At 33.4% G+C, this 25,541-nt stretch overlaps 1 protein-coding gene across 1 annotated transcript in view; it reads left to right on the top strand.

The window, feature by feature from the left end:
• Positions 1–25,541, top strand: part of Csmd3 (CUB and Sushi multiple domains 3) — a 942,208-nt gene that overhangs the window by 874,494 nt on the left and 42,173 nt on the right. The window contains 6 exon segments of the mRNA XM_076912208.1: positions 5,988–6,161; positions 10,217–10,390; positions 11,490–11,675; positions 14,185–14,358; positions 16,592–16,774; positions 22,807–22,983. Coding sequence (XP_076768323.1) covers positions 5,988–6,161; positions 10,217–10,390; positions 11,490–11,675; positions 14,185–14,358; positions 16,592–16,774; positions 22,807–22,983 — 1,068 coding nt within the window.

The following is a 25,541-nucleotide window of genomic DNA, read 5'->3' as shown; positions in this document are numbered from 1 at the left end:
ATACATGAACATCTGCTTCCCTGTCTCCCCCCTCGATCTCTCTTTCATCACCTAGCTTCTCCTATCCTTCTTCTTCTCCTCTTCTTACTCCTTTTCTTCCTCTCAGTACTCCTCCCACCTTAGCTCCTCCTACACATCACCCTTCCTGTTAAAAGGAAACTTTTCTCTCAAAATACAATTAGAGCATAATTATGCCTATTTGTACCAGTGAGGTACAAGATAGTCCTAATACCCAGTCCATCCTTTTGTTGACTAACCAGCACCTCTGTCATCTATCCTAACTAAAACACTTAGTTCTGAACCTGGCTTTTTCCTTGGCTTTAGGATGAATGTCAGCTGATGACCATACACTCAGATCTTTTCTCTCAAAGTAAATAGCTATAAGTTTTCAACCCCATCAGAAATCCAGAATGACTGAGTTGACTATAATTGTGGGAAGCACAAAGCATAGCTTCTAAAACTTAGCCAATTTATAGAGACCTCTGAACACCTGGACACTCGCTCTACTTCAAAACGTTGGAGCATCTGTTCTTCTGCCTTCTGGCCCAGGATCATCTGACAGACCTTAGTGCTGCAGAATTATTAAGGGCTGATTACTCTGTCTAGGCAGATATAATCAGTCGACTATTCTGCAAGTGTGTCCTATTCTGGACAGTAATTTGTCTGTAGAAGGAAAGTGGCAATTCTTGCCTAGTGGCTGTCTCACCACAACTGGAGTAACTCCAAGGATGCTCAATTTCTTCTTAGAATTTAACATAGGAAGCTGTCCGGAGCAGACAGGTCTCTAATGAAAATGAACATTAATACTGAAATGTTTGTAATGATTATTTGTTCACCTGTTGATATTTTAGATATTTTATGTATTAATTTCTAAACTGATTCAAAATTTATACTTTTTAAAAATGCTATTTAAGTATGATGGTACAAGAGTTTATTATTTGTTACCATACTCTACATTTATTAACTTTGAAAAAAATGTTTACATGAATCCATTATTTGAAATATAAAAGGTTTAGTTTGAGCTAAACATTTAACAGCTCTAACTGTAAAATAGTTTCTTCATATGCAAGGGCTCATTCATTAGTATCTAGTAAAAAATGTGAACAGATCCAATCTTAGTACATTAATAAGTAATTACGTGAACAGAAAAATATTATAATATTTCCTGAAGTACTTTTATTTAACTGATTTGAAGTCCAGAATCTTTAGTATATTTATAAATTAAATGACTTGTTTGTAATATATTTTATAATTATACAATAAAGTTAACATTTATTGTATTTTATTTGCTATTTTGTGATAGTATATGGATTTGACACCACAATACACTCTAACAGTTTTCCTTGGAAAATGTATTGAAAAAATATTTGTGAACAAACCATACTTTAGAGTCTGTGATGACAATCTTGTTGTAGAACTTTATAAGGTAAAGGCTATATTCTTGACATTTAATATAAACCAAGAATGATGCTGGTAATGGAAGGGTTCCAAACAATGTTCCTACAGTCTTGCATTAGAAATTGACCATAAGGATTGATTCACTCTCAGCTTACCGTTTGACACAGAACCCCTTGGCATAGTTGGGCCAATAGAATATTCTTCTGATTATTTAATGGGATACAGTGGTTTTCATTTCCTATATCTCAGTGATTTTTGTGTGTTTCTTAATTGTAGGAACAGTTAACAGCAGATGCTTACATGTCTCTAATTCATTATAAAACTGACCCTTTGTCAGACTCTTGTACCATATATTCATCTATGTTTCAATGCTTTTTCTATTAAATTATTTATATACTTTGCAAAAGTTGCTTCCCTTCTTCATCCCTGCTCCCCGAGTTCTTCACTCCATTTCCCATCCCACTTGCTTATGAGAAGGTGCTCCCTCATACTTCCACCGTCACCTCATCTCCACCATCATCCTCTTTCCCTGGGCATCAAGATTCTACAGGATTAAGTACATCCTCTCCCACTGAGTCCAGACAAGCCAGTTCTCAGCTACATGTATATGTGCCAGGGGTGACAGAACAGTCCAGGTATATTCTGGTTGGAGGATTAGACCCTGGGATCTCTGAGGGAACTGGGCTAGTTGCTATTGGTGATCTTCCCAGGGAGTTACAATTCCCATCAGCTCCTCCAGTCCTTCCTCTAACTCTTCCATAGGTTTCCGGACTTCAGTCCAATGGTTGGCTGTAATTATCTGCATCTGTCTCAATCATCTGCTGGTAGTCTCTCAGAGGACAGCCATGCTAGGCTTCTGTATGCAAGCACAACATGGGATCAGTAATAGTGTCAGGGTATGGTGCCTGCACATGGGATGGTATCTGTACATCGTATGCTTCCCAATTTGGGCCCACCCAATTTGGGCCCGTCAATGGAAGGCCTTTCCTTCAGTCTCTGCTCCAATTTTTTCTCTACATTTTTATGCATGTCCTTTTGGGTCTGGGTTATCTCACTCAAGATGATGTGATTTTACTTCCATCCATTTGTGTGCAAATTCATGATGTCTTTGTTTTTAATAGCCAAATAGTATTACACTTGTAAATGAACCACAGTTTTTAAAATCTATTCTTTGGCTGAGGGACATCTGTGTTGTTTCCAGCTTCTAGCTATTACAAATAAGGCTGCTATGAAAATAGCACTTGTCCTCATGGTATGGTGGCCATCTTCTAGGTATACCTACAGGAATGGTGTAGTTGGGTCTTCAAGTAGAACTCTTTCCAATTTTCTGAGAAACCACCAGATTGATTTTCATAGTGGTTTTAGAAGTTTGCAATCCCACCAGCAGTGGAGGAGTATTCATTCCCCTTTCTCCACATCCTTGCCAACATGTGCTGTCACTTGAGTTTTTGATCTTGGCAATTCTGATTATGATTAAATTGTTTGCAACAACTTGTGATAATAACTTGTAAAGAAACATTAAACATCTTAGCTTCTGTATTATTAACAAGACATCTGTATTTGTGTATGGTTCTTGCTTTTTTGTTTTCATTTGCACCTTTTTTTTTTTGTTTTTGTTGTTGTTGTTGTTTTGAGATAAGAGTTGTTCTATATAAATCTATCCACCTCTGTCTCCAGATTGCTAAGATTAAATAGTGGCACCAATTCTACCTTCAACATCTCCTGTTTTTCTCTATTTTCTGATTTTCCTTTGTGGTATGATAGATTATTTTATATTTAAACACATTTTAATATGAATTACAATTCTTAATCAATTCTGATTATGATTTTGATCATTGTACTTTATGAGTATTTCTCCTAGAAATTATAATTATAATTATATTATACATGTAATTTCACACACACACAAATATGTAGGATTACATTGTTGGGAATCCTCTTAACATCATCATTTTGGGCTTATATTAAATGTCAACAATAAAGCCTCTACTATATATAGTTCTACAATGAGACTGTCTTCATGCACAATGTGTATGTGTATGTGTGTATGTATGTTTGTATGTGTGTATTTGTGTGTGTGTGTGTATGTGTGTGTATGTATTACATGCATTGTTGTATGAATTTTACCAATGAAATTATGAAAATAGACTTTTGCTAATGGTTCAAAAAGTTTCTTAATGTTATGCTATAATCACTTGCCTTCTTCCCTATCAAACCGAGACAATAACAGACTTTTAACACTATATGCGAGTTCTTCATATTATAGAAATTTATGTAAGTAAAGTTCTGAATTCAAGAAGGCTTCTCTAATCTGATTCCAATTTAATGTTTTAGGTATGTGAATTAGTTGTTTCAATTCCTGCTCTGAATTTTCTTTAAAAATAGGGTACTTTGCAAGTAGGCTTTACTGGAAGTCATCTTTGTCTAGTCTGGAGCTATTTGTGTTAAATTATATTCAGTAAAAATATTTTTGACAGAATATATATTCATGACTATAAGTGCCCAGAAATGAAATTCCTCTAAAGTTTTTTAACCCAGTTCAGCACGTATTATTTTTGTGATTTTTGATGTCTAGCAAAATTGTACTGACGTTTTTCTCTATTTTCTGATTTTCCTTTGCTAAGATTAAATGGTGGCACTGTTTCTACCTCTAACATCTCCTTCTGCTTTTATTCTGTTGAATTATATTTTTTTATTTTCTGATTTTCCTTTGTGGTATGATAGATTCTTTTATATTTAGACACATTTTAATATGAATTACAGTTCTTAATCATTTCTGGTTATTTCAATAGTATTTATGAGTATTTCTTTCAGTCTGTGATTTGTTTCTTCATTTCTTAATAAGAACTTTTGATGAGCATAAGTTTTCAACTGTTTAAAGTCATACTTTGATTTATCTACTATCTTTTTTTTTTTGTTATTGGATGATTTTGGCTAAGAGAATCTCTTCCTTCTTCCCGTACCACTAATCAAAAAATACTTTACACCAGGTTTTTTTCCTAGGAGTTTTCTAGTTTAATATGTTATGTATGTGCTTATAAAGTGTTAGTGCATTTATTATGAGGTAAGATTAAGTTTATTTTTCCCTTCTGGGGAAGTCCTTTGTATCTTACTTTTATTTTTAATTAAAACATTACACCATTTGCTGCAACCCTGCAATCAACCTCCCATTTACCCATTCTTTCTCATATTCATGGGCTCTTTTACTTATTCTTGTTATACATGAAGAGATACATATACATAGATATAAATACACCTGTTTGGCTGCAATTTTTCATTGATTAATTATTTATTCATTTTACATCCTAATCACTGCCCTCTCCATGTCCCCTCTAACACAGTGCCTCCCCATCCCACCCTTCATTTCTCCTCTGTGAAGGTGGAGGTACCCCTGGGTATCATCCTCCTATTGTAATGCATTAAGTTTCTGCAAGGTTAGATGAATCTTCTCCTACTGAGGTCTCTCCAGCTGCATTTAGTGTTGTACATATGTACATTTTTTAATGGGTAATCACTTACTATTAGATATCCAATTAAGGGGCTTATCTCTGAAGATGACTAATATTTCTTTCCTTGGTAGTTAATTACTTGTAATTTTTCATCTAAGATTGGCTCCCTATGAAATTTTTCCAATCCATAACGGCATGTCATATGGAGGTATCACTTTTCAGGTCTTGCTTAGATTGCCATGCTCTTTAGATTTCAAGGGTGTAGTTTCCTCATTATATATAGAAAACACATTATCACAGCAATTTTCTAGGCTCTTTGGCTCTTACACTCTTTCTGTCCCTTCTTCTGCAATGTTCCCTGAGCTTTGTGTGTAAGGTTGTGATGTTTATGTTCCAATTGGGGGCTTAGCACTGCAAATCAGCTGTTATCTGGATTTTGAACTTTTTGTTTACTGCAATGATCTTGATCTGCTTCAAAAAGAAATGTATTTGATAAGAGGCAAGAGCTGTGGGTGTTGCAAGTATTTAGAAATCAGTTAGGAATCATACTAGTTTAGGAAAATGTCAGTAGTCTGCTCTTCTCTAAAATCCATACTCTTTCTAACAAATGGTAGTTGCTGTGCTCAGAGCTTCAATCTATCTTCATTATTTGGTTGTTTATTTTCCTATTTTTAAAGTCAAAATTAAATAGTAAAACATAATGCTTATATAACACTTTGTTTTCTAATTAGAATATATAAACCAGAATGGAATTATAGTCAGTGTAGAGTGGTTAGGATGTGCAGGTAATAAATATATTTAAATACTAAAGCTACAGAATCACATTGGGAGTGTTGAGATAATAAATTTTCTTCTTTAACATTGTTTTATTCTTTATTCAAAGTTATACTAGTTAGATATTAATTTTTATATATCAAAATACTCTATATTTTTTAAAATCATTCCACTAGGTGATATTTTTCAATTTTTAAATCCTTGATGTTTTTCAGAATGTGTCTTAGTTACCTTTATGTTTTTTCATACTGTGTGAATATATTTCATTTCATATTTCATGAAATATTTAATAAAGCTAATTATGTATATAAATCACAAATAAAGCAATCAGTCACATTATTAAAACCCACTTTTGTCAAATTTCAGCGGGTCACTGTGGAATTCCAGAACTCATTGTGAATGGTCAAGTCATTGGAGAAAATTATGGATATAGAGACACAGTTGTGTATCAGTGTAACCCTGGTTTTCGTCTGATTGGTTCTTCTGTGAGGATATGTCAACAGGATCACAATTGGTCTGGTCAGCTCCCATCCTGTGTGCGTAAGTAAGCATGACAATTGAAATTAGCTTCTCCTCTTCTCAAAAATAGTCAGTCATTCATGGTTTTTACTGAGCAAGACAAATGCTTGTGTTGATATATAGATGACAATGTAAATCAAATTTTATAATCTATGCACATATCCTGCTATTCAATAATCATTAAGGATAATATACAATTATGCACGTATGAAATATTAATTATTACTTATGTTTTTATGAAAACATGATTTACCTTCAAAACCTCAGTATTTAATGTAAATATTTATAAGTGAATATTTGTGTGTAGATGGCATATTCTCAACGTTTTCTATATAAGAATTTCAAGTTGCTGACACTGCTGTGTAACAATGTCAACAGTCTTGTGATGTGAGACGACCAAGCTTGTTTTAGTGTAAATCCTTCTGGTAAATGTTCTTTAGTAATTAGAATGCTTTAGCTAGCTCATCAAAGCATAGTCTGATGAAGTGTAATTAGTGGAGAAAAAAAATCATCAGACATCATATGGAGAGCCATTGTACTGATGTCAGGCGGACTGCTAATTATGTCAGTTAAGTCAAGTAATTTGCTCCTTCAGAGCTCTATTTTATAAACAGTTAAAAGTGTTTATCACTATGGTTGTCTTTAGCTTCAGAAGCCATCACATTCTTAAAGATATTGATATTATGTGTATGAAGTATGAATAATATGCTTCATACCTGATTAAAATAGTTTAATCAACATTAGAAAATTTATGATAGTCTGATTGCCAATTTCTTTAAATCAAATACCAATTTTTTTGCCTGCACTTACTATTAGATGTAAATTATATTTCTATGAAAATACTTGTAGTTTCAATAAATCTTTTGATGAATTTATGTATGAATTCATACATTAAAATATTAAACTAGAAAGATGCTTCAGTGGTTTTGAACACTGGTTTCTCTTTTAGAGGACCAACATTTCATTTCCTGCACACACAAGGTGGCCTCTCAACTATCGAACTCCCAGATTAAGGCTATATGAGGCTCTCTGGCTTTTGTAGGTACTGTTTGCATATGGCGCGTGCGCACACACACACACACACACACACACACACACACACACACACGCTCAAAATGCTGTTCCACAGGAAATGAACAAAATTAATTAAATGGAGTTTGAGACATTTTACTAACTTTATCTTAAATCCTTAAATAGTTATAGCTGTGCTTATGAGATCATAAGGAATCTCTTTCCATACATGAAGTATGAATTTAATTATACTGCTCACACTCATTTATTAGTGTTTTAATGAAGAGAAAGCACACAAACTTTAAGACAGAGGAAAGAAGGGAAGGCCTTCTGTGTGGAACAGTCAAGTGGAAAGTACAAAATCAACAAGTAGTGAGAATGTCATGTGACTGGTCGCTGGTCAGGTTGGAGAGGCTCTGTGGGCTGAAATACCATGAATGGGGATAAAAAATTTCCACCTGGTAATTGTTTCATGAGCCCTAAACTGATGCTTGACTCTCTCAGGCTAGAACTGTACCACCTACACCAGAAATGACTTACGCTGCACGCAATACAACATGTGTATGTGCGTGTACATTCATGAGTGCTTTTTTTTGTGTGCATGGATGCGTATGGAGCATTTTGCATGATAGGCGAGTGTTTACACATGGGCCACACACTTTTCCCTTTGACAGAACTTTTCTCAATCATCATCTCTAAGTCAGTCATGGTGAGTGGTTAGGCCAGAATGCTGTGAAGTTTAAAGTGGATATTTGCTTCATTTTTTATCCGATCTCTTAAAACCACCTGTATTTGGACAATTTCCTGCCCCATGACTTCTGTATCTTTCAAGAAAAACAGACCTCTGCCCGTTTTACCTCCCTTGTTAGATAGTTATTGGAGATGAACTTGACTACATCAACCATATTTCTCTGAATTTCTAACTTTGAAATATTACATATTTATTATCCCTGCTACATTAAAAGTAAAATTATAGCTTAATAATGATAATTATATTATATCTCCTTATTATCATTATTCCTCAGATGAATATATTGTGATAGGTGATTGATTTTATTTTTACCTTAATTGTATATACACTTTTAAATGTCCATCACCAATTACTAACATTAATATTTTAAAAATATTGTTTAGGAAATGGCAATACAGACATCAACATGAGCATTTTATGCCACTGTATTTCTGTTTGAATAATTAAAACTGTAAATGAGAATAGACCCTCAGGATGCAACTGGTTTCTTTATTGATAATTTTAAACAAGAATAAGATGCAGTTAAATTTCCAAGTTAGTAGGTTGACATTAACGATACAGCTGAAAAATAATTTCCCCTAGGTCATTTAGAGACTGCTAAAAGTAGCTGTGATCTTTTCTGTGCCTAATTATGAAACGTCGTTGCTGGGGCTGCTCTGATTAACAGAGTGAGCAGACATAGTAAAACAGTTCCTAGAAGTGAAATGTTTGGGGAAACCCAGCACCTCATAAAATAAATTCAAGAACCATAACATAAAAAGGACCTAAATAATTCTAATGAACATGTAATTTCCAAGTAAACGTATTAAATTATATATAAAAATATCCAGTAAGGACTGACTGGAGTGGCGAACATTAGCATGGTTTGTTTCAAAACGTGATTGGAATTTCTAGGATAGCATCATGTGGTATGATCGTTATAAGTATTAACTAGGCTTATTAAGATTATAACACTATTTTTACTATCCATTTTAATGACTTATTTCTCAAATAATATCAGAAGAGCTATTCCTAAATTATATTGAAATATGAATAGGAATACCTCAGCTCTTAAAATTAACCGTTAAAGTTAAACTTTGTAATTTGATATTTGCTACAGGCATCTACAGATGGAAACTTTTGTCATTGCATGGGTGGGGTTTTTTTTTTTTTGTATTTTAGTATTATTTCTGGACATATAAACATAAACAGAAGAGCAATACCAAAAACCTATCTAGAACAAAGTCAGGATATGAGACATTAAACATATAGCACTTTACTGAAACTATTATAATTTAGTGACTGGAGAGATATTCATGGTTAAAATGCTTGTTGCACAACCCTGAAGAACTGAGCTCTTGTCCTGACACCAGTATAGCTAGTAAGGAATACTTTCTCTTGAGTCTCTAATAGGAGGTTTATGTAGAGACAGAAGGATTCCTGGGACTAGCAGACTGTCTGCCTGGTCAAAACACGGGAAATATGGTGAAGAGTAATAGAGTATGATGCCCAACACCCCTGTCTGGCCTCTATGCATATACCCTCACACATATGTGCAAATACACATGGACATATTACACACACAAACAAGCACACACACACACATATACCCAGACTAGGAAAGCAATGTCTTAAAAAAGCACAATCTTCTTTATTTATTTTTATTAGTTTTTAATTAATTATTTTATTTATTTATGCCCCACTCCTGATCTCCACTATCAGAATTCTTCACTCCATTCCCCCAGTGCTCTTTCCTTCCTGCCGGGCATCCCTCTTCCCTGGGGCATCAAGTCTCTACAGGATTAGGTGCATCTTCTCCCACTGAGACCAGACAAGGCAGTCCTCTGCTATATATGTGCCCGGTGCGCAGACCTGCCCATGTACGCTCTTTGGTTGGTGGCTTAGTCTTTGGGAGCTCCCGAAAGGGTTCAGGTTCATACTGTTGGTCTTTCTATGGTGTTAAAATCCCCTTCAGCTCCTTCAGTCTTATCCTTACACTTCCATAGGAGGCAGCGACCTCAGTGTTTGGCTGTGAGTAACTACATCTGTCTCAGTCCGATGCTTGTGAAGACTCTCAGAGGACAGCCATGCAAGGCTCTTGTCTGCAAGCACAGTCCAGTGTCAGTCATAGTGTCAGGGAAAACACACAAATCTAAAATAGTTTCTGTATTTTAATATATTATTTTATTGATTTTTTTTTACATCTTTGTTAGTGAAAAGTACTTTGTGTATATCCACATATCAAGTTGTTTTTTTCTACTTTGAATTGAGTAAAGATAATTGCCATGTGATATTTGATATTCTTTATTTTTCTCTCTTTTCACCAATGTTTTAGCTGTTAGCTGTGGTCACCCTGGTAGTCCAATTTATGGAAGAACAAGTGGAAATGGGTTCAACTTTAATGATGTGGTAACATTCTCTTGCAATATTGGGTATCTTATGCAAGGGCCAACAAAGGCACAGTGTCAGGCCAACAGGCAGTGGAGCCATCCTCCGCCCATGTGCAAAGGTAACCAGCTCACTATAGTCCAACTGGGGTTGGGATAGCAATATGTCTATAAAGGCATAGGTGATATATCTGAAGAGCTCAAGCAGAAGAGTAGGGAATAAGTAAATAAATAAATAAATGGCATAATAGTGGTGGGATCTCATTCCATGTTTTCAAATATTAATTATTTTCAATTTATCCGTATTCATTTTAAATTGTAATTCCATCATTTCTGCTCTGCACTTCCCTTGCTCCAGAATCTTTCATACCCTTCCATGTCTCTTCTTCACTCTCAATTTGGGGATTCTTTTGCTGTGCACAAATATGTAAATACACCTGGTAGATTTTGTTTATAATGTTTATGTATATGTGGCTTACTACTCTATCATTCTTCATTGCTTAACAAATTAGGGGCACATCAATGACCTCTCTCAGAGGTTATTAGTTCCTGAAATTCTTTGTCTACAGATGAGACCTGTAACATTTCACTCCTTTCACATTAGCATGTATACAACTGTAAGACTGTTTTTCCACCTGATATTAGGTCACAGCAATTTGGAGAATATATATATATATATATATATATATATATATATATATATATATATATATATTTCAATTGAATTTCTATTCCTGATTCCTGAAATGTGTTTTTGACATTCATTTTTTTTCGTACTTTTACAAAATATCCCTGGATTACCATGCTGTTCGTATGCATTCTTTTCATTGTTTACCAGATAGTTACAGATTAAAGAGAATTCTTTAGTGATTCCTATTTTTCAATGAAATATGATAAATTTTATTTTGTGAAAAATACTAATTTTTCTCCAATTTTACTGTGGTTAACAAAAATAACGCAAGTGGGATCTTTCTTCAATCTATATTTAGTACAATTCTTAGGAGTTACTATGGTCCCCAAAATTATTATAATTTTTTCTTGTGTGTCCATTTACACAAATATCAGAGTATTATGTCAATAGTTCCAGGATTAACTAATTTTCTGGAGTATTCAGTTTGACTAAATTCACTTCTGGAATGAGGTTTTAAGAAAAGCAACAAAATTATATCTAGGTATATTTATATTATTCTTAAACTAACTTTTAACTTTTCTTTTCTTTAGTGGTGAACTGCTCTGATCCTGGAATTCCAGCCAATTCAAAAAGAGAAAGCAAAATAGAACATGGGAATTTTACATATGGCACTGTGGTATTCTATGACTGTAACCCAGGATATTTTTTATTTGGTTCTTCAGTTTTGATATGTCAGCCAAATGGACAATGGGATAAACCTTTACCAGAATGTATCAGTAAGTAGATAATATGAATTGTTCCTATAAAAAAAAGTCATGGAAACAATATTGATGTTTATTGCCATAACCCAATCTATACACCAGAATGAATTACCTTGACTTAATTAATTTGTTTCAAAATCACATATTCACATATTTCACAAATTCATTGACTTAATTGTTTTTTCTATAATATCACTTTATTTTCTAAAATGTAAAAAAAAACTATAATATTATGACTATTCCTAGAGATAATGGAATAGACATTAACTCAGCCCTGATTGAGCACCCACACAGCATGGCAACAATTCATAGGGTTATGTACAAGAAATTGAGTGAGAGGTTATAACATAAGCAGAAATGACTAATAAACAGGTGGTTCACCATAAGTCCACCATGAGTGACAGACAGCTCAAGAAAGCTAGAAACCCACAGTGTACTGTACAGTTTGCTTAAGCTTAGACAATTATAGGCTGTCACATTTAGGCAGCTTAGATGGTAGGAGCCTTTTATAGATCTTTGCTTCTTTCAGGTTGCTTGGCTGATGTGAGCCTCTTTTTTTATCTCTTTGTCTGAGACTGTCTCTTGGCAGTCTTTCCTGCTTATATTTATTTGAAAAGTGGGAGATCTATAGAATCTGATCCATTTCAGTTTTTAATTCCTGACCAAAAGGAACTTCTGTGATGAATAGAATGTGTCTCAATAAGTTTCCTTCCAAGATGTAGGATTTAATAGTACAGAAAATTATTACACAAGAAATATTAATATGATAGGTATTCCTCAATCATTCTTTGGGTATGGATAAGGAAGCAAGTAATGAGACACAAGTGCCACACTCATGTCATAAATGATGTTTCTTCTGATTTCTTGGGGTTTTAAAGAAGATTAGTTCTTAAAACTTTAAATCTTATATAAGAGTATAAATCCAAGTATGCATACATACATACATTGTGTGTCTTGGTGTGTGCATTCCACATTTGCAGTAAAATAATTTAATGTGTCTGGAGAGATCACTCTATTGGGTAAAAAAGCCTTCTGGACAATGATCTAAATTCAAATATCAAAATTTATGTATTAAAAAGTCAGATGTTGTCTACGTGTTCATGTATTCCTACAGTCAAATAGAGGAAATTTCACAGGAAAACTAGCCCTAGCAAGTCACAGGATAGCAGAAATAATAGAGACTCTCTCTCTCTCTAAGCAATTAGGGAGAAGGAAGGGATTGATTGTAAACAGGATGTCTTCTGACCTCTGCACTAGTGCTAGAAAACACACACAAACACACACACACACACACACACACACACACACACATTCAGACAGACACACACATACACACACACACTCAGACAGACACACACACATATAATTTAAGAGTTATAAGTCAAAAGTTTCGAAGCTAGAAGTGAACGTAATTTTGAATCAAACAATTGACAAGTCTCAAATTGACTGGATAGTATGTAGAAAATTTTTATAAAGTGTCATGAAATGATTGTCCAAGTAACCTTTAGTTGTCATAAATAATAAAGTTATTTTATATTCATGTTTGATTACAAACAGTTTATTTTATGTTTATGAAGAAGTGGAAATGTTTGCCAACATTAGTTGTCCGTTGGAGAAAAAAGATTTAACATATCTATAAAATTTCAGATTTTATGTAACTATGTCCTTGTTTGACCTGTGGAATAAAATTTATTTTACTTCTTTTAGTAGTCTAACACAATGATTTGAATAATTTACTTACCTGATGTGTAAGTGTGTGTGTGTGTGTGTGTGTGTGTGTGTGTGTGAGTGTGTGTGTGTGTGTGTGTGTGAGTTCATGTCTCCTTTTGCACATTTTGTTTTAGATATGGATAGCTTTGTATGTTTTTACAAGCTTGATTTAATAGAGAACATACTTTAATTCTCGAAGTTTCTACAACTATTTGTGTTTTGATTCTTGGATGCATAGAAATATTTTGAATGTCAAGAAGTCCCCGAGATTTTTCTTTGTTTAACATCTAGAATGAATTGGTGCCAGACCTGCAGGTAGATGAACATAAAATTATGAAATTTATTTACTTTATATTTATGTAAAATATTCAATACTCAACTGTAAACTTTGTAGATTATGTTGCAATGTCAAGAGGTTAATTTGAATATGATATGAACACATGCTTGATATTAAGACTCTAGAAAATTGATACATCTACTTTAAATAATTTGGCTTTCTAAACATAAAATTTATGTCATAGTTATGATAATTATTGGGTTAAATCAGTCATCCTGAGGATGAATTTAATAGGAACTTTTAAGATAAATATATACAATGTTTGTTTTACTGTAACAAGGTATGTTGGTACTGACTGAATCCATATTCTTCTACAGTCATACCTGACTTTGGTCACATGTTGTCTTCAGAGTACTGGCTGGAAAATGCTTTGACATGTTGGAATAGAACATTTACTTTTATTTTGTAAACAAGCTGATTCAGGTTGTTCGATAGGAGATATAAAAAAATTTTATATTCAAAATTTATGTATTGTAGTGATTGACTGTGGACACCCTGGCATTCCTCCTAATGCAGTCCTGTCTGGAGAGAAGTATACTTTTGGGTCAACCGTTCACTATTCCTGCACAGGAAAGCGTTCTCTTCTAGGCCAGGCATCCAGGACTTGCCAGTTAAATGGACATTGGAGTGGATCTCAACCTCATTGTTCAGGTACCAGTGGAATGGAACTGTGTATGACAGAACTTTACTATGCTTACTAATCCATACAGCATACTCTAAGGGCACCAACATCCCTCTTAAAACTTTGTGAGTGAAGACTGAAAAACATTTATTTGAATGCTTGTAAGGGAGTGTGAATCGAAAAGCAAAGGAATGCTAATTTTCTAAATCAATAGTTCTCAACTTCTTAATGCAATGACCCATTAACCCACAACAATAAAATTATTTTTGTTGATAATTCATTACTATAATTTTGTTACTGTTATGATTCATAACATAAATATCTGATATGTAGGATAGCTAATATGTGACCTATACAAAGGGTCATTCAACTTTCCAAACGGGTCATGAGCCACAGTTGAGAAGCAAAGCTCTACATGCTAATTCTCGGGTGTATGCTTTGGATTGTGCATGTGCCCTATGTAAACAACTAAGTAATTTTAGAATGTTTTTCAGTATGAATTCATAATGACTGTGTATACATTCTATTTTAGTGCATATCAACTTTGGTTTTTATAAGTTTGAAACCATATAGGAGTAATGTTTATCAGAATTCATTTCTCTTTCCTTCAAAACAATGCTTACTTAATGGCAAATTTAAAATACATTCTAAATGCTTTAAATTAAAATGACTTAATGAGTCTTATGAAAGCTATTTATCAATACCAAACTTAGTTATTATTAATGTTATATATTTATTCATAATAACTATAGCAGCTATCTTTAAATTAATGAATATAAAAATTTAATAATATTAATAAAATGATCTTTTATTAATGACCCATTGATAAAGTATGTAATGCATTTTAAGACAATGTGTAATCTATTTTTTAGAAATATAAAATTGTTAGATATCCATTTTTGTTAATCCATTACCTAGATATAATATTCTTTATCTACAATTCTCTAATTTTACATATTAATCAATTTTGCATATTAATCAATCCTTTTTACATAATTTAATTTTGTGAAGATTGTATAGATAATTTTAGGAATAGTCTTATATTTTTCTCTGTAGAAGTGAGAAGGATGAAGTGATTGAGTTCAAATCTTCCAAATTGTGGCAGTGACTGTTTGCGGCTTCAGATTTAGTCTACTATTTAGTGTAATTCAAAAACTGTCTTGCGTAATAATTAGTCTTATCTAAAATACTCATAATAAGTAAAGTTTCAGGAGACCAATGGTATAAATATCCACCTCTCCTTTATGTAGTATATTAAAAACCCAGTATTGCATTGAAGAATAAACTGCTGCATATGATTAAACAGTAATATCATGGTCTAAAAGTGGATGTAGTAATTAGCATTAATACATAGGTTTAAAAACTGGAAGTTTATAGAGAGAGTCCACATAAAACATGTGTGAAAGTGTATCTAGAATGTGTTTTAAGTGCCATAACAATCTCTCTCTCTCTCTCTCTCTCTCTCTCTCTCTCTCTCTCTTTCTCTCTCTTTCTCTCTCTCTGTGTGTGGTTGTACTATGACTATGTATACTATGATTAGAAATATTGAAGTAATGTAGACAGTGAGAAAGTAATAACATCGAAAGTGAAGGACTAGTACTTTCTAATGACAGTAGCAAGGGAAATCCTATTTGAAGTTGATTCCCAGCTTTTAATTCAAGGTGGTTTACACTTTATTTCTATGTTTTCATAGAGAAAAAAAAACATCAAGTAGTCGATATCTCTTTGTTGACAGTCATTGCAAGAAAAAATTTAAAAGTGGAGAAATGGAATTCATAGGAATAATTCAGTTAGGCTGTTTACATCGTTCTAGCTCACAGCAGTTCCAGAAGAGCTAAAAGATTATTAATCATAAAATAATTCTCTGAATTACATAATTCAGAGAATGAATTATGTAATTACTGAATTCAATATTTTAAATTTTATATAAATACATTGTCCAATGAGTACATATTTTTGTCATTTATATAATTTTTATTTATTCTGTTATTAAAAATATTGTGGGAATAATGATGAAATATCTGTAACTGTTCAGTTACATCCACAAATCTTCAGTGATGAAAATAAAAAATAGTTAGAAAGCATTATTTTATTTGTGCTTTCTCTTCATATGATTATAATCAGATGGGAAATATTAGATACATTTCCATTCAGTCAAATTATGTAAAAATAGGATGTATATTGTAAATTGACTATTGGCCAAAGTAGTGAACATAATAAATGCATATCAAAATAAATTAATTTTAGCTTTTCTGCATGTAGGTGATACAACTGGTACGTGTGGAGATCCAGGTATGCCCGGTCATGGCTCCAGACAGGAAAGTGATTTCAGAACTAAAAGCACTGTACGCTTTGCCTGTGATACTGGATACATTCTTTATGGTTCAGAAGAAAGAACATGTTTATCCAATGGCAGTTGGACTGGGAGACAGCCAGAGTGCAAAGGTAATCTCATGTCAAAGCTGAATATAATGAGAGTGCTTATTATACTTTAGTCTGATTATCAACTGCACTGAATCAAAAGTTTATTAAAATATATCTTTGAGAGTGTCCATGAGGCTACTTTTTGTGATAATAGTAGATCATGAAAGCTCTGATCTCTGCAGTGGTTTCATGAAGCCACTAATAAATTAAAATTTGAGTAGAATATTAAAAAGTTGCAGAATTATGCAAATGGCTTACTGCTAAGAAGTAGATAGGCAGGGGCATAAATCTGAAGGAGGAATATTAGCTCTCCTCTTTCCCTCCTTGTCACCTACAGGAAAGAATCTCTCTCTACTTTTTTTTTTTTTTTTTTTTTTTTTGGATTTTGTAATTATCTACATTTCTTTTCTTTTTACTTATTTTATTTTTTCTCAATCTGCTTTTCTACCATTTTAATTACATTGTGTGCACTTGTTATGGTTAAAATTTAAAATGTCATGGGGCTTGTTCTTGTGGAGCCACCATGTTCCCAACTAGGCAAGGCCTGAGGCCATGAGCTACAGCTCAGGCCTGCCAGAACACTAGTCCTGGCACCCACGAAACACCAGCGTGGAAGATGGCTCTGCCAGTCTTCCACACTGTCTCTATAAAGCTTGGCTGAACCCCAGACAATAACCACCATCCACGCAGTACCTGGTAGAAATGAAACTTTAAAGCTTAATTATTATCTAAAGGTTTTATATATTTAGAAATGCTCAAGTAACAATTTGCCCACACGATTAGAGTTGTTTCCCAATATCTAACCTTAACATATAAATCGTTACCCAGGACCATCTTGGACACAAGCGTGGTTCTCCATAGCTTCTACATCTCTCTTCTCCTCCTAGCTCCTCCTCCTCCTTCTCCTCTTCCTCTAGTTACTCCTCCCACCTTAGCTCCTCCCAAATTACTGAGTTTATTGTAAAATGTTGGGGGGGGGGAGGAATATACTGCTTCAAAGGTCAGTTCTAGGTTGAGGGACAAGCAATACAATAGATGCAAATAGTCCAGAAACAACCAAGAGAATAAACAAAGTTCCTTGATCACTCTCATGATCACTGTTTCTAAGGTGCTAATCAGGATGACAAAGAAGTGGACTTCAGGCATGAATATGGCTTTGGGGTAGGACAGGGAAGTAGGCTCAGATATCTTGATCATCCCAATTAGCACCTTAGAAACAGGGAAGGATCTTTGCTCTGCCTCTCCCTCCAACCACCAAGGCACTCTCACTCATCACAGTTATCTAATAGTGGAGTCATACAAAGCCACTAACCCTATGAACCAAAGCAAATCCTTCGTCTTTTAAGTTGGATATGTCAGTTACTTTTTCATAGCAATAAAAGGCTTAGAAATATGGTATTATATTTTAATATCTATTCAAATTCATGTGGATACTATTAAAAACTATTATAAGTTGCAAATCCCTTTTCTATCAATATTTTATTGACACTTCTCTGTCAGAGAATTATTGAAGATATTAATTCCATTGAAACATCTTTTGTCACTCAAACCAATAACAAAATTGCAAACATTTTGAGTGAAAAAAATTAAAAAATAATCCAGAGACTTTTTTTACCCTGTTTATTTGTGATATAGATAGTAGAAAAATAAAATTTCTCACATTAACCTTATATCATGATATTTTATTTTCCAAGCTTGTATAAAAGGAATAAAAATATTTAAATCAAGTTACCATCTATAGAATATAAATTTTGTTACTAGGATTGATAATATGCAATATTCCAAATTGACATTAGTGTAGCTTAAGATTAGGTGGATGCTGAGGTGTACTTAGAAATTCCCTTTGGGAATTACTTTATTTTTGTCATTGCTTTATATTGAAAACACAACTTGCAATGTTACTTAAAAAACTTACTTGATGTTGCATCAAACACTGATTTATAAACAGGAAATTGGTTCCAATAAAATGCTCTTCTGGTGCTGACTGACTCTTTTGTAGAATGTTTTCATCATACTTACGATTAGTATTTATGGTCTAGTAAAGATAATTATTGTCATTAGCTTGACTGATTCTAACAATCTTTAGAAAGAATAGCAACTCGGATGATATACAGTGTGTAGATAAAGAATGCAGCAGCTGAATAAAATGCAGAAAATAGGTGTCCAGCTTTTCAGAGTCTTAAATTGTCTTGCACGAGTTTATTAATTGTAATTACAGTTAAGGTGCTATGAAGATGCATCATTCTTTATGAATAATGTAAGCCATTATGTTGTCTGAGAAACAAAATATTGTGTAGATGTGGCAAAGACAAATATTAACATTTTCTTGAATATGTGCATGGATAACAGATATATTGATTATAATTTCTATAAAAATTAATAATTTTAATAGATATTGTAGATAAATCACTGAAGATATGTGATATGACAAAATATTTACATATTTATTGTCTATCATCTGATATATTACTTTACTTCTGAGGATTTCTTTACGAAATTGAATGACATTATTAAAGAAGTGATACAAAATGATATTTTATAATTTTTACTTAATAGGAATTGAAAAGAATCTCATGCCACAAAAGCATTATTTATTTTTAATTTATTTTAACTAAAATAAAATTACATTATCTTCTTATTTATTTTGATCTCCTCTAGCTCTTTGCAGATACTCTTACCCCAACTTTACTGAATTACCCACCTCTCAACTTGAGAGGCTCTTTTTTTTTAAATATTGCACCACAAACATACATGCACATATATGTATGTATGTGTAAGTGTGCATAAGTATATATAAGCCTAAATGATATTGAGTCAGTTTTATTGTTGATGTGTATATGATTTTAGAACCTACCATTTTGTGTTGGATAACCAATAAGGGTCTCATCCCTGGGACAGATTAATTCTCCATCTCCTAGCCGTCATTAACTGCCTATAGTTTTTTCTTAGGGGTGGGACTCCATGAGATTGCCCTACCACTCAGCTTCCATATTAACATATCTATTGATACTGTCATTGTTCTCGCCTTATTTATGTAACTGTTTTCACAAGAAAAATGTACTACTGCTGGATTTCTGGTATTCTACCCCTTAGAGTCTTTCCACCCCAGTTTTGGTGATGGTTCTTGAGCTGTAAATGAAGGAACTGTGTTATAAATATATCTGTTGGCGGTGTTGGTGTTGGGTTCTCCATGATCAGTTGGTCTCTCTGTTGAGACCATTTGTGATTTTTTTGTACTGATATCTATTTGCTGTAAAAAACAAGCTTCATTAATGAAGAATGGTAGCCACACTTATAGCCATACTTATCTGAGGATAAGTTGAACGGAGTATGGAGTTCCCGATGGAGGAGTTGGAGAAGGGATTGAAGGAGCTGAGGGGGGTTGCAGCTCCATTGGGGGAACAACAGTATCAATTGGCAAGACCCCAGAGTTCCCAGGGACTAGACCACCAATCAAAAAGTACACATGGAGGGACCCATGGCTCTGGCAACATATGTGGTAGAGGATAGACTTGTTGAACATAAGCGGGAGGAGTGGACCTTAGGCCCAAAGTGTTCGATACCCCAGTGTAGGGAAATGTCAGGGTGGGAAGGTGGGTGTGGGTAGGTAAGTGGGGGAGTACCCTCATAAAGGCAGGGGGTGGGGGATGAGATGGATAGGAGCTTCCAGAGTGGAGTCCTGAAAAAAGATAACATTTGAAATGTAAATAAAGAAAATATCCAATAAAAGAAAAAAACAGCAAAAAAGAAAGAGGAAAAAAAAGAAAGAAAGAAAGAAAGAAAGAAAGAAAGAAAGAAAGAAAGAAAGAAAGAAAGAAAAGAAGGAAGAGAAGAGAAGAGAAGAGAAGAAGAGAAAAATAAAAAATGATAAGATGTAGACTCCAGTAAGAATGATATGGCAAATTGATCTATGACCTCACTAAATTGTCTTTTATAATGTTCATGAACACACTAGTCTCAGGACATTGTCCATATTTCTAGCACCAGACATTATTTACTTCCTGTTGGATAGGCCTTAGGTCCAGTTAGAAAGCTGTTAGTTACCACCACTATGTGAGTACTACGTATTATACTTTTTCAGATTACCTGTCAAAACTGCATGAATTGATAAAATATTGAAACCTAGTTAGTGTAGTGATATGAGAAAATGAACGTTATCTGAACACTCATCCTGGTCCTCTCTGTGTCTTGTATTCATTCTGGTCTCTTATCAATGATGTTTCGTAAGCCTTATAAATAGGTTTTCTTTCATCTGTTGTACATATGTAAGTGGATCTTTGAATCTCACAGTAATTTATTCTCTGCAATATGATCAGTCAAGGCTTTCTATAAAAGGCTGCATCCACCTACAGTAAGAATAAAGTTTTTTTGTTGTTGTTGATAGGTGATAACTACAATTATGTATGCATATAAGGATGAGGATTTAAAATACAGTTAGAAATTAAACTGATTTAATGAAATAGTTTTCTTTATATGTCCATGGCTTCACCAACCATAGCAGTAGGGTAGTTTACAGCACCAATTATGAATTTCCTCTTACTGAGTTGACTTTAAGTCCAATTAGATGGCAGTGGATTACCAATAGGATGGATATGACACTGTTGCACCTTTCGGTGTATCTTATCATTCTAGTTATTGATTTGTTTTCCTTGACATCTTGCATAGCTCTTTCTGCTACTGTAAGAAGGAGTCTTTTCCACCTGGCTTCCTTTATGTCACATGTTCACAGCATGTATTATCTTCAGCAATATGTTCTTTCCTTCAATTCCTGGGAGGAAAACAAGGTCAATAGCAATAGTGTTTATTGATTGGGATCTTTGGAAAATCCCTGACCAACAACTCAAAAGGAGATTTGTTATGCCTGCCATTGGGAAGTTTTCTCAGATAATCTGTGGCTGTTGCGAAAACATTGTCACCACAAATCATTCATATCAATCATCTATCTTGCTATCTATCTATCTATCTATCTATCTATCTATCTATTTATCATTTACCTATTTATCTAAAAATTTCAATTTTAAATAAATACAGAGTTTCTGGTATCTGTTTCAAATATCACACCTCTATCCTTCTCCTTCTGTTTTTTCCTCCCCAGGTAGTCCCATTTTCCCCTTTATAGCATTTACTATTTCTCTTTAAGATCTCCCCCATATTATGTTTTTCTTTTACATTCCTGGTTTCTACTGATAACCCATATGATGTACTCACATCTAGAAATTTGAAGTTAGGATTTACAGATAAGCCAGGACCTCTGGGTCATGTCATGCAATTAATATTATTTGTAAGGGTCATGAATTTTTACTTTGTTAATGATGAATATTATCCCATTGTGAATATATACCAAATTTTCATTATCTATTCATCAGTTGAATGACATTTAATGTTTCCATTTTCTAGTTTTTATAACTAAAGTGGCAATTAACATAAATAAGTAAGTATTTGTGGAGTAGGATGTCAAGCCCTTTAGGCTCATACTGAGGAATATTATGGCTGTATCATGTAGTATATATACTTTTATCACTTCTTTACTTTTTTAAACTATTGCAACTTGTGATTCTTTATTGAAAGCTTGATTACTAGATATTAATTGCTTTCTATTTACTCTGATTTTTTGATATGCTCATTTGCCTAAACAAAGAAGTTGTAACACTACAAATGTTATATATTTTATATAAGATATTCATGTTTGTATACAATATGTAAATTATATATATAACAGATTATTATATTATATATGTATATATATTACAGATGTGCTGAAGAACTAAAACATAGTACATTCTTGTTATTCATGAATTGGTTATTAACTTACTTTTCAATAGGTATAATAAAATAATGATGCTACTAACAGATTAAAAATATTGTTTTGATTTAAAATATAGTAATTAAGCCAGCAAAATAAACATCTTGAGTTTTAAGTACTTATCAAGATCTTTCACAGCTAAGTTTGGAGAAGTTTAGTAAGTATAAAGGAATATTAGTCATTAAGTCTTTGTGGAAAGATTGTTATTTACATTATTTTTAAACATACTCATTAACTTTTTGTTTTATAGCTGTACAATGTGGTAATCCAGGAACAACAGCAAATGGGAAAGTCTTTCGAATTGATGGTACAACATTTTCCAGTTCTGTCATCTATTCTTGCACTGAAGGCTATATCCTTTCAGGACCCTCTGTTAGACAGTGTACTGCCAATGGAACATGGTCTGGAAGTTTGCCTAACTGTACAAGTAAGTTTTTTAATATTTAAAAATTGTCCTAAAAATGAAAATATATAAACTGTGTGAAGTTTTAAATAAATGTTAACTCTCTGAGATTATGCCTGTTTATGATTAAATTATACACTGATGATCTCAAGAATTGGTAGCCTCACCAAGGTATTATATTGTCTGGATGATGAAAAAGGTATCAATGAAAATCAATGGTAATTTATATCACTTAATAGCACTTTAGGAACAATTATTAATTCCCAGTTTACCAGCTTAAAATATAATGGATTCAATTCTTTCTTTTCTAGTCTATCACAAACCAATATTTATTTTGATCCCTAAAAAGCAAAGTCATTATTTGTGAGTACTCACCTTGATACAGAAAGATCTTACAGGTGTATTTATGTAGCTCAGTTGTACAGTTCTTGCCAGACACATATGAAACCTTGAGTTTAATCACAAACAATGGAAAACCAAGATCAAAAGTAAAGCAAGAATGAAAAGAAAAATGCCAGGAAGGTAAGGTAAAAGGAATTGAAAGATGTAGCCTGAGTAGAAAGATAAAGGAAGGATACACATTTAGTGAAGATCATACTTGTCTAAATGTTTTATTTGTTCTTCTTCGTGTTTCTCTTCAAGAAAGTAGGTCCATGCCCAGCAGTGGGTGAGCTATAAAATCAAATTCAAAGGCATTTTTGGGATTCCTCTATCTCATAACATTGTGTCAGAATCAATCTCTCTCTCTCTTTCTCTCTCTCTCTGTTTTCCTCCTTCCTTTCCTCCCTCTCTCCCTTTCTCCTTTCCTCTCTCCCTCCTTCCACTCCTCCCTCCCACCTTCCCTCCCTCTTTTATGAACTAGGATTTCCACTTATAAAATGACCAATGCCCAGTGCCATATACCTTGATGGTCTTATTCATTTCAGACAGAGACAGTACATTTAACAAATCAAGTTGAGTGATAAGGATTCTAAGGCTTTTAATTCCTAGCAGCCAGGAGGGATATTGCCCTTGCTGTATCTCGGTCATGAACCCAGAATAATGAAAGCTTTCAGAGATTTTATTTTTTACTTCTTACAGGAGATAATCCTAAACAAAAAATTTGGGCTAATCTGCTAAGAAAGGAATAAAGCAGAGAAAATGGATGCTAAAATATGATCTAATTCCTTTGAAGGAAAGGGTGTTATATCTCAGTATTTTCATTCTTGACCTTGGCTTTTTCACTTCCTGGAAGATATTTGTCAAAGTCAGGACACATTTTTTTTCATGGTTAGACCTCAAAATAAATCTTGTATTAAAAGAAAGCATTTAGTTATTAGACATCTTCCAGAATATTCTAAACGTACAAAACTCATGACCACAGTCAGCATTTATCTGAAACAATATATTAATAGTGCCGACATTGAGATTAAGATATTTTCTGTGAGATTTGTAAAAGAAATTGGCATTCAACTTGAGAGATTATATATTTAGACACATTACATGACAGATGCTTTTAACATCATTTTGTTGAAAGAGTAGTCTTATGTTCTCATGTTGACAAAACATTTATGTACTTGATGTGTCAACAAACATACTTCTTGCTGGACTGTCTATAACAGAGAAGAAGAAATAACACAAAAATAGTTCAGTTATATAAAATAAATTGAATGTATATTTGAATAAGGGAATATGAAATATTAAAATGAAGTATATTGGCCAATGGGTGAAACATGTTAAAATTTATTACATATTCTATTAAAATTAATTAAATTCAAACTTATGAAATGTGATATTATATTTCAAAGAACACAGTCATGTGTGCACTAAAGAAGTTAAACCAAAAATAGATCTAAAGTGGCAAAATTAAATAAATTACAACATTTATATTTTATTTGTAGTGTAGGGATCATGTGTTTTAGACTTACTATAAATAGTAACAAATGGGCATCAACAGAATAAAAAGGAATGAGATTTATTCCACAAAACTAATTGAATTGTTTAAAACAAGGTGATTTGGTTGTGTTTCTTTTTAAACTGGCAATTTAATTACTCCTTTTAAACTCATGAATGTATAAATTCTATAAACAAATATTTAATCTCTCATGGTGATCCACGCACTATACTATTCTCTGAGAATATATGAAGATAGAAATGTCAGTCTTGTTATCAATTAGTTTATGTGCATATTTCGAGATTTGGGTGGTTACTGAAGATTTTCTATAGAAAATCCACAACATTCACTGTGGTTTATTGATCTCTCTAAGTTTAGGGTAAAGCCCTAAAAGAGTTACTGTCCTAAGGTTTTGCCTACAAAGACCAAAGCTTCTTTTAGTAGTTGCAAACAAGCTGCTAGTGAATGAATTGCCTGGCCAAGCATGTGCTCCTTACAAAGACTGTTGCTAATGGATACTGAATCTTCCACTGGCTTTTGCTTTGTTAGGAAGTCAGGGAACAAACCCTTCTGAAGCTTTTATTGTTAGATGTTCATTCATGCTGCTGATGCAGTGCTCAGAGGTCCTTCTCATCGTTTGGGCAAAACAACCCCTCTGTCTTCTCCCGTGGTGGATGCATCCAAGCTTATGTGCCCTCCTAACTCCACA

This window comes from Arvicanthis niloticus, chromosome 13 (assembly GCF_011762505.2).
Source record: "Arvicanthis niloticus isolate mArvNil1 chromosome 13, mArvNil1.pat.X, whole genome shotgun sequence".
NCBI lineage: Eukaryota > Metazoa > Chordata > Mammalia > Rodentia > Muridae > Arvicanthis > Arvicanthis niloticus.
This window is presented reverse-complemented; position numbering and strand designations above follow the sequence as displayed.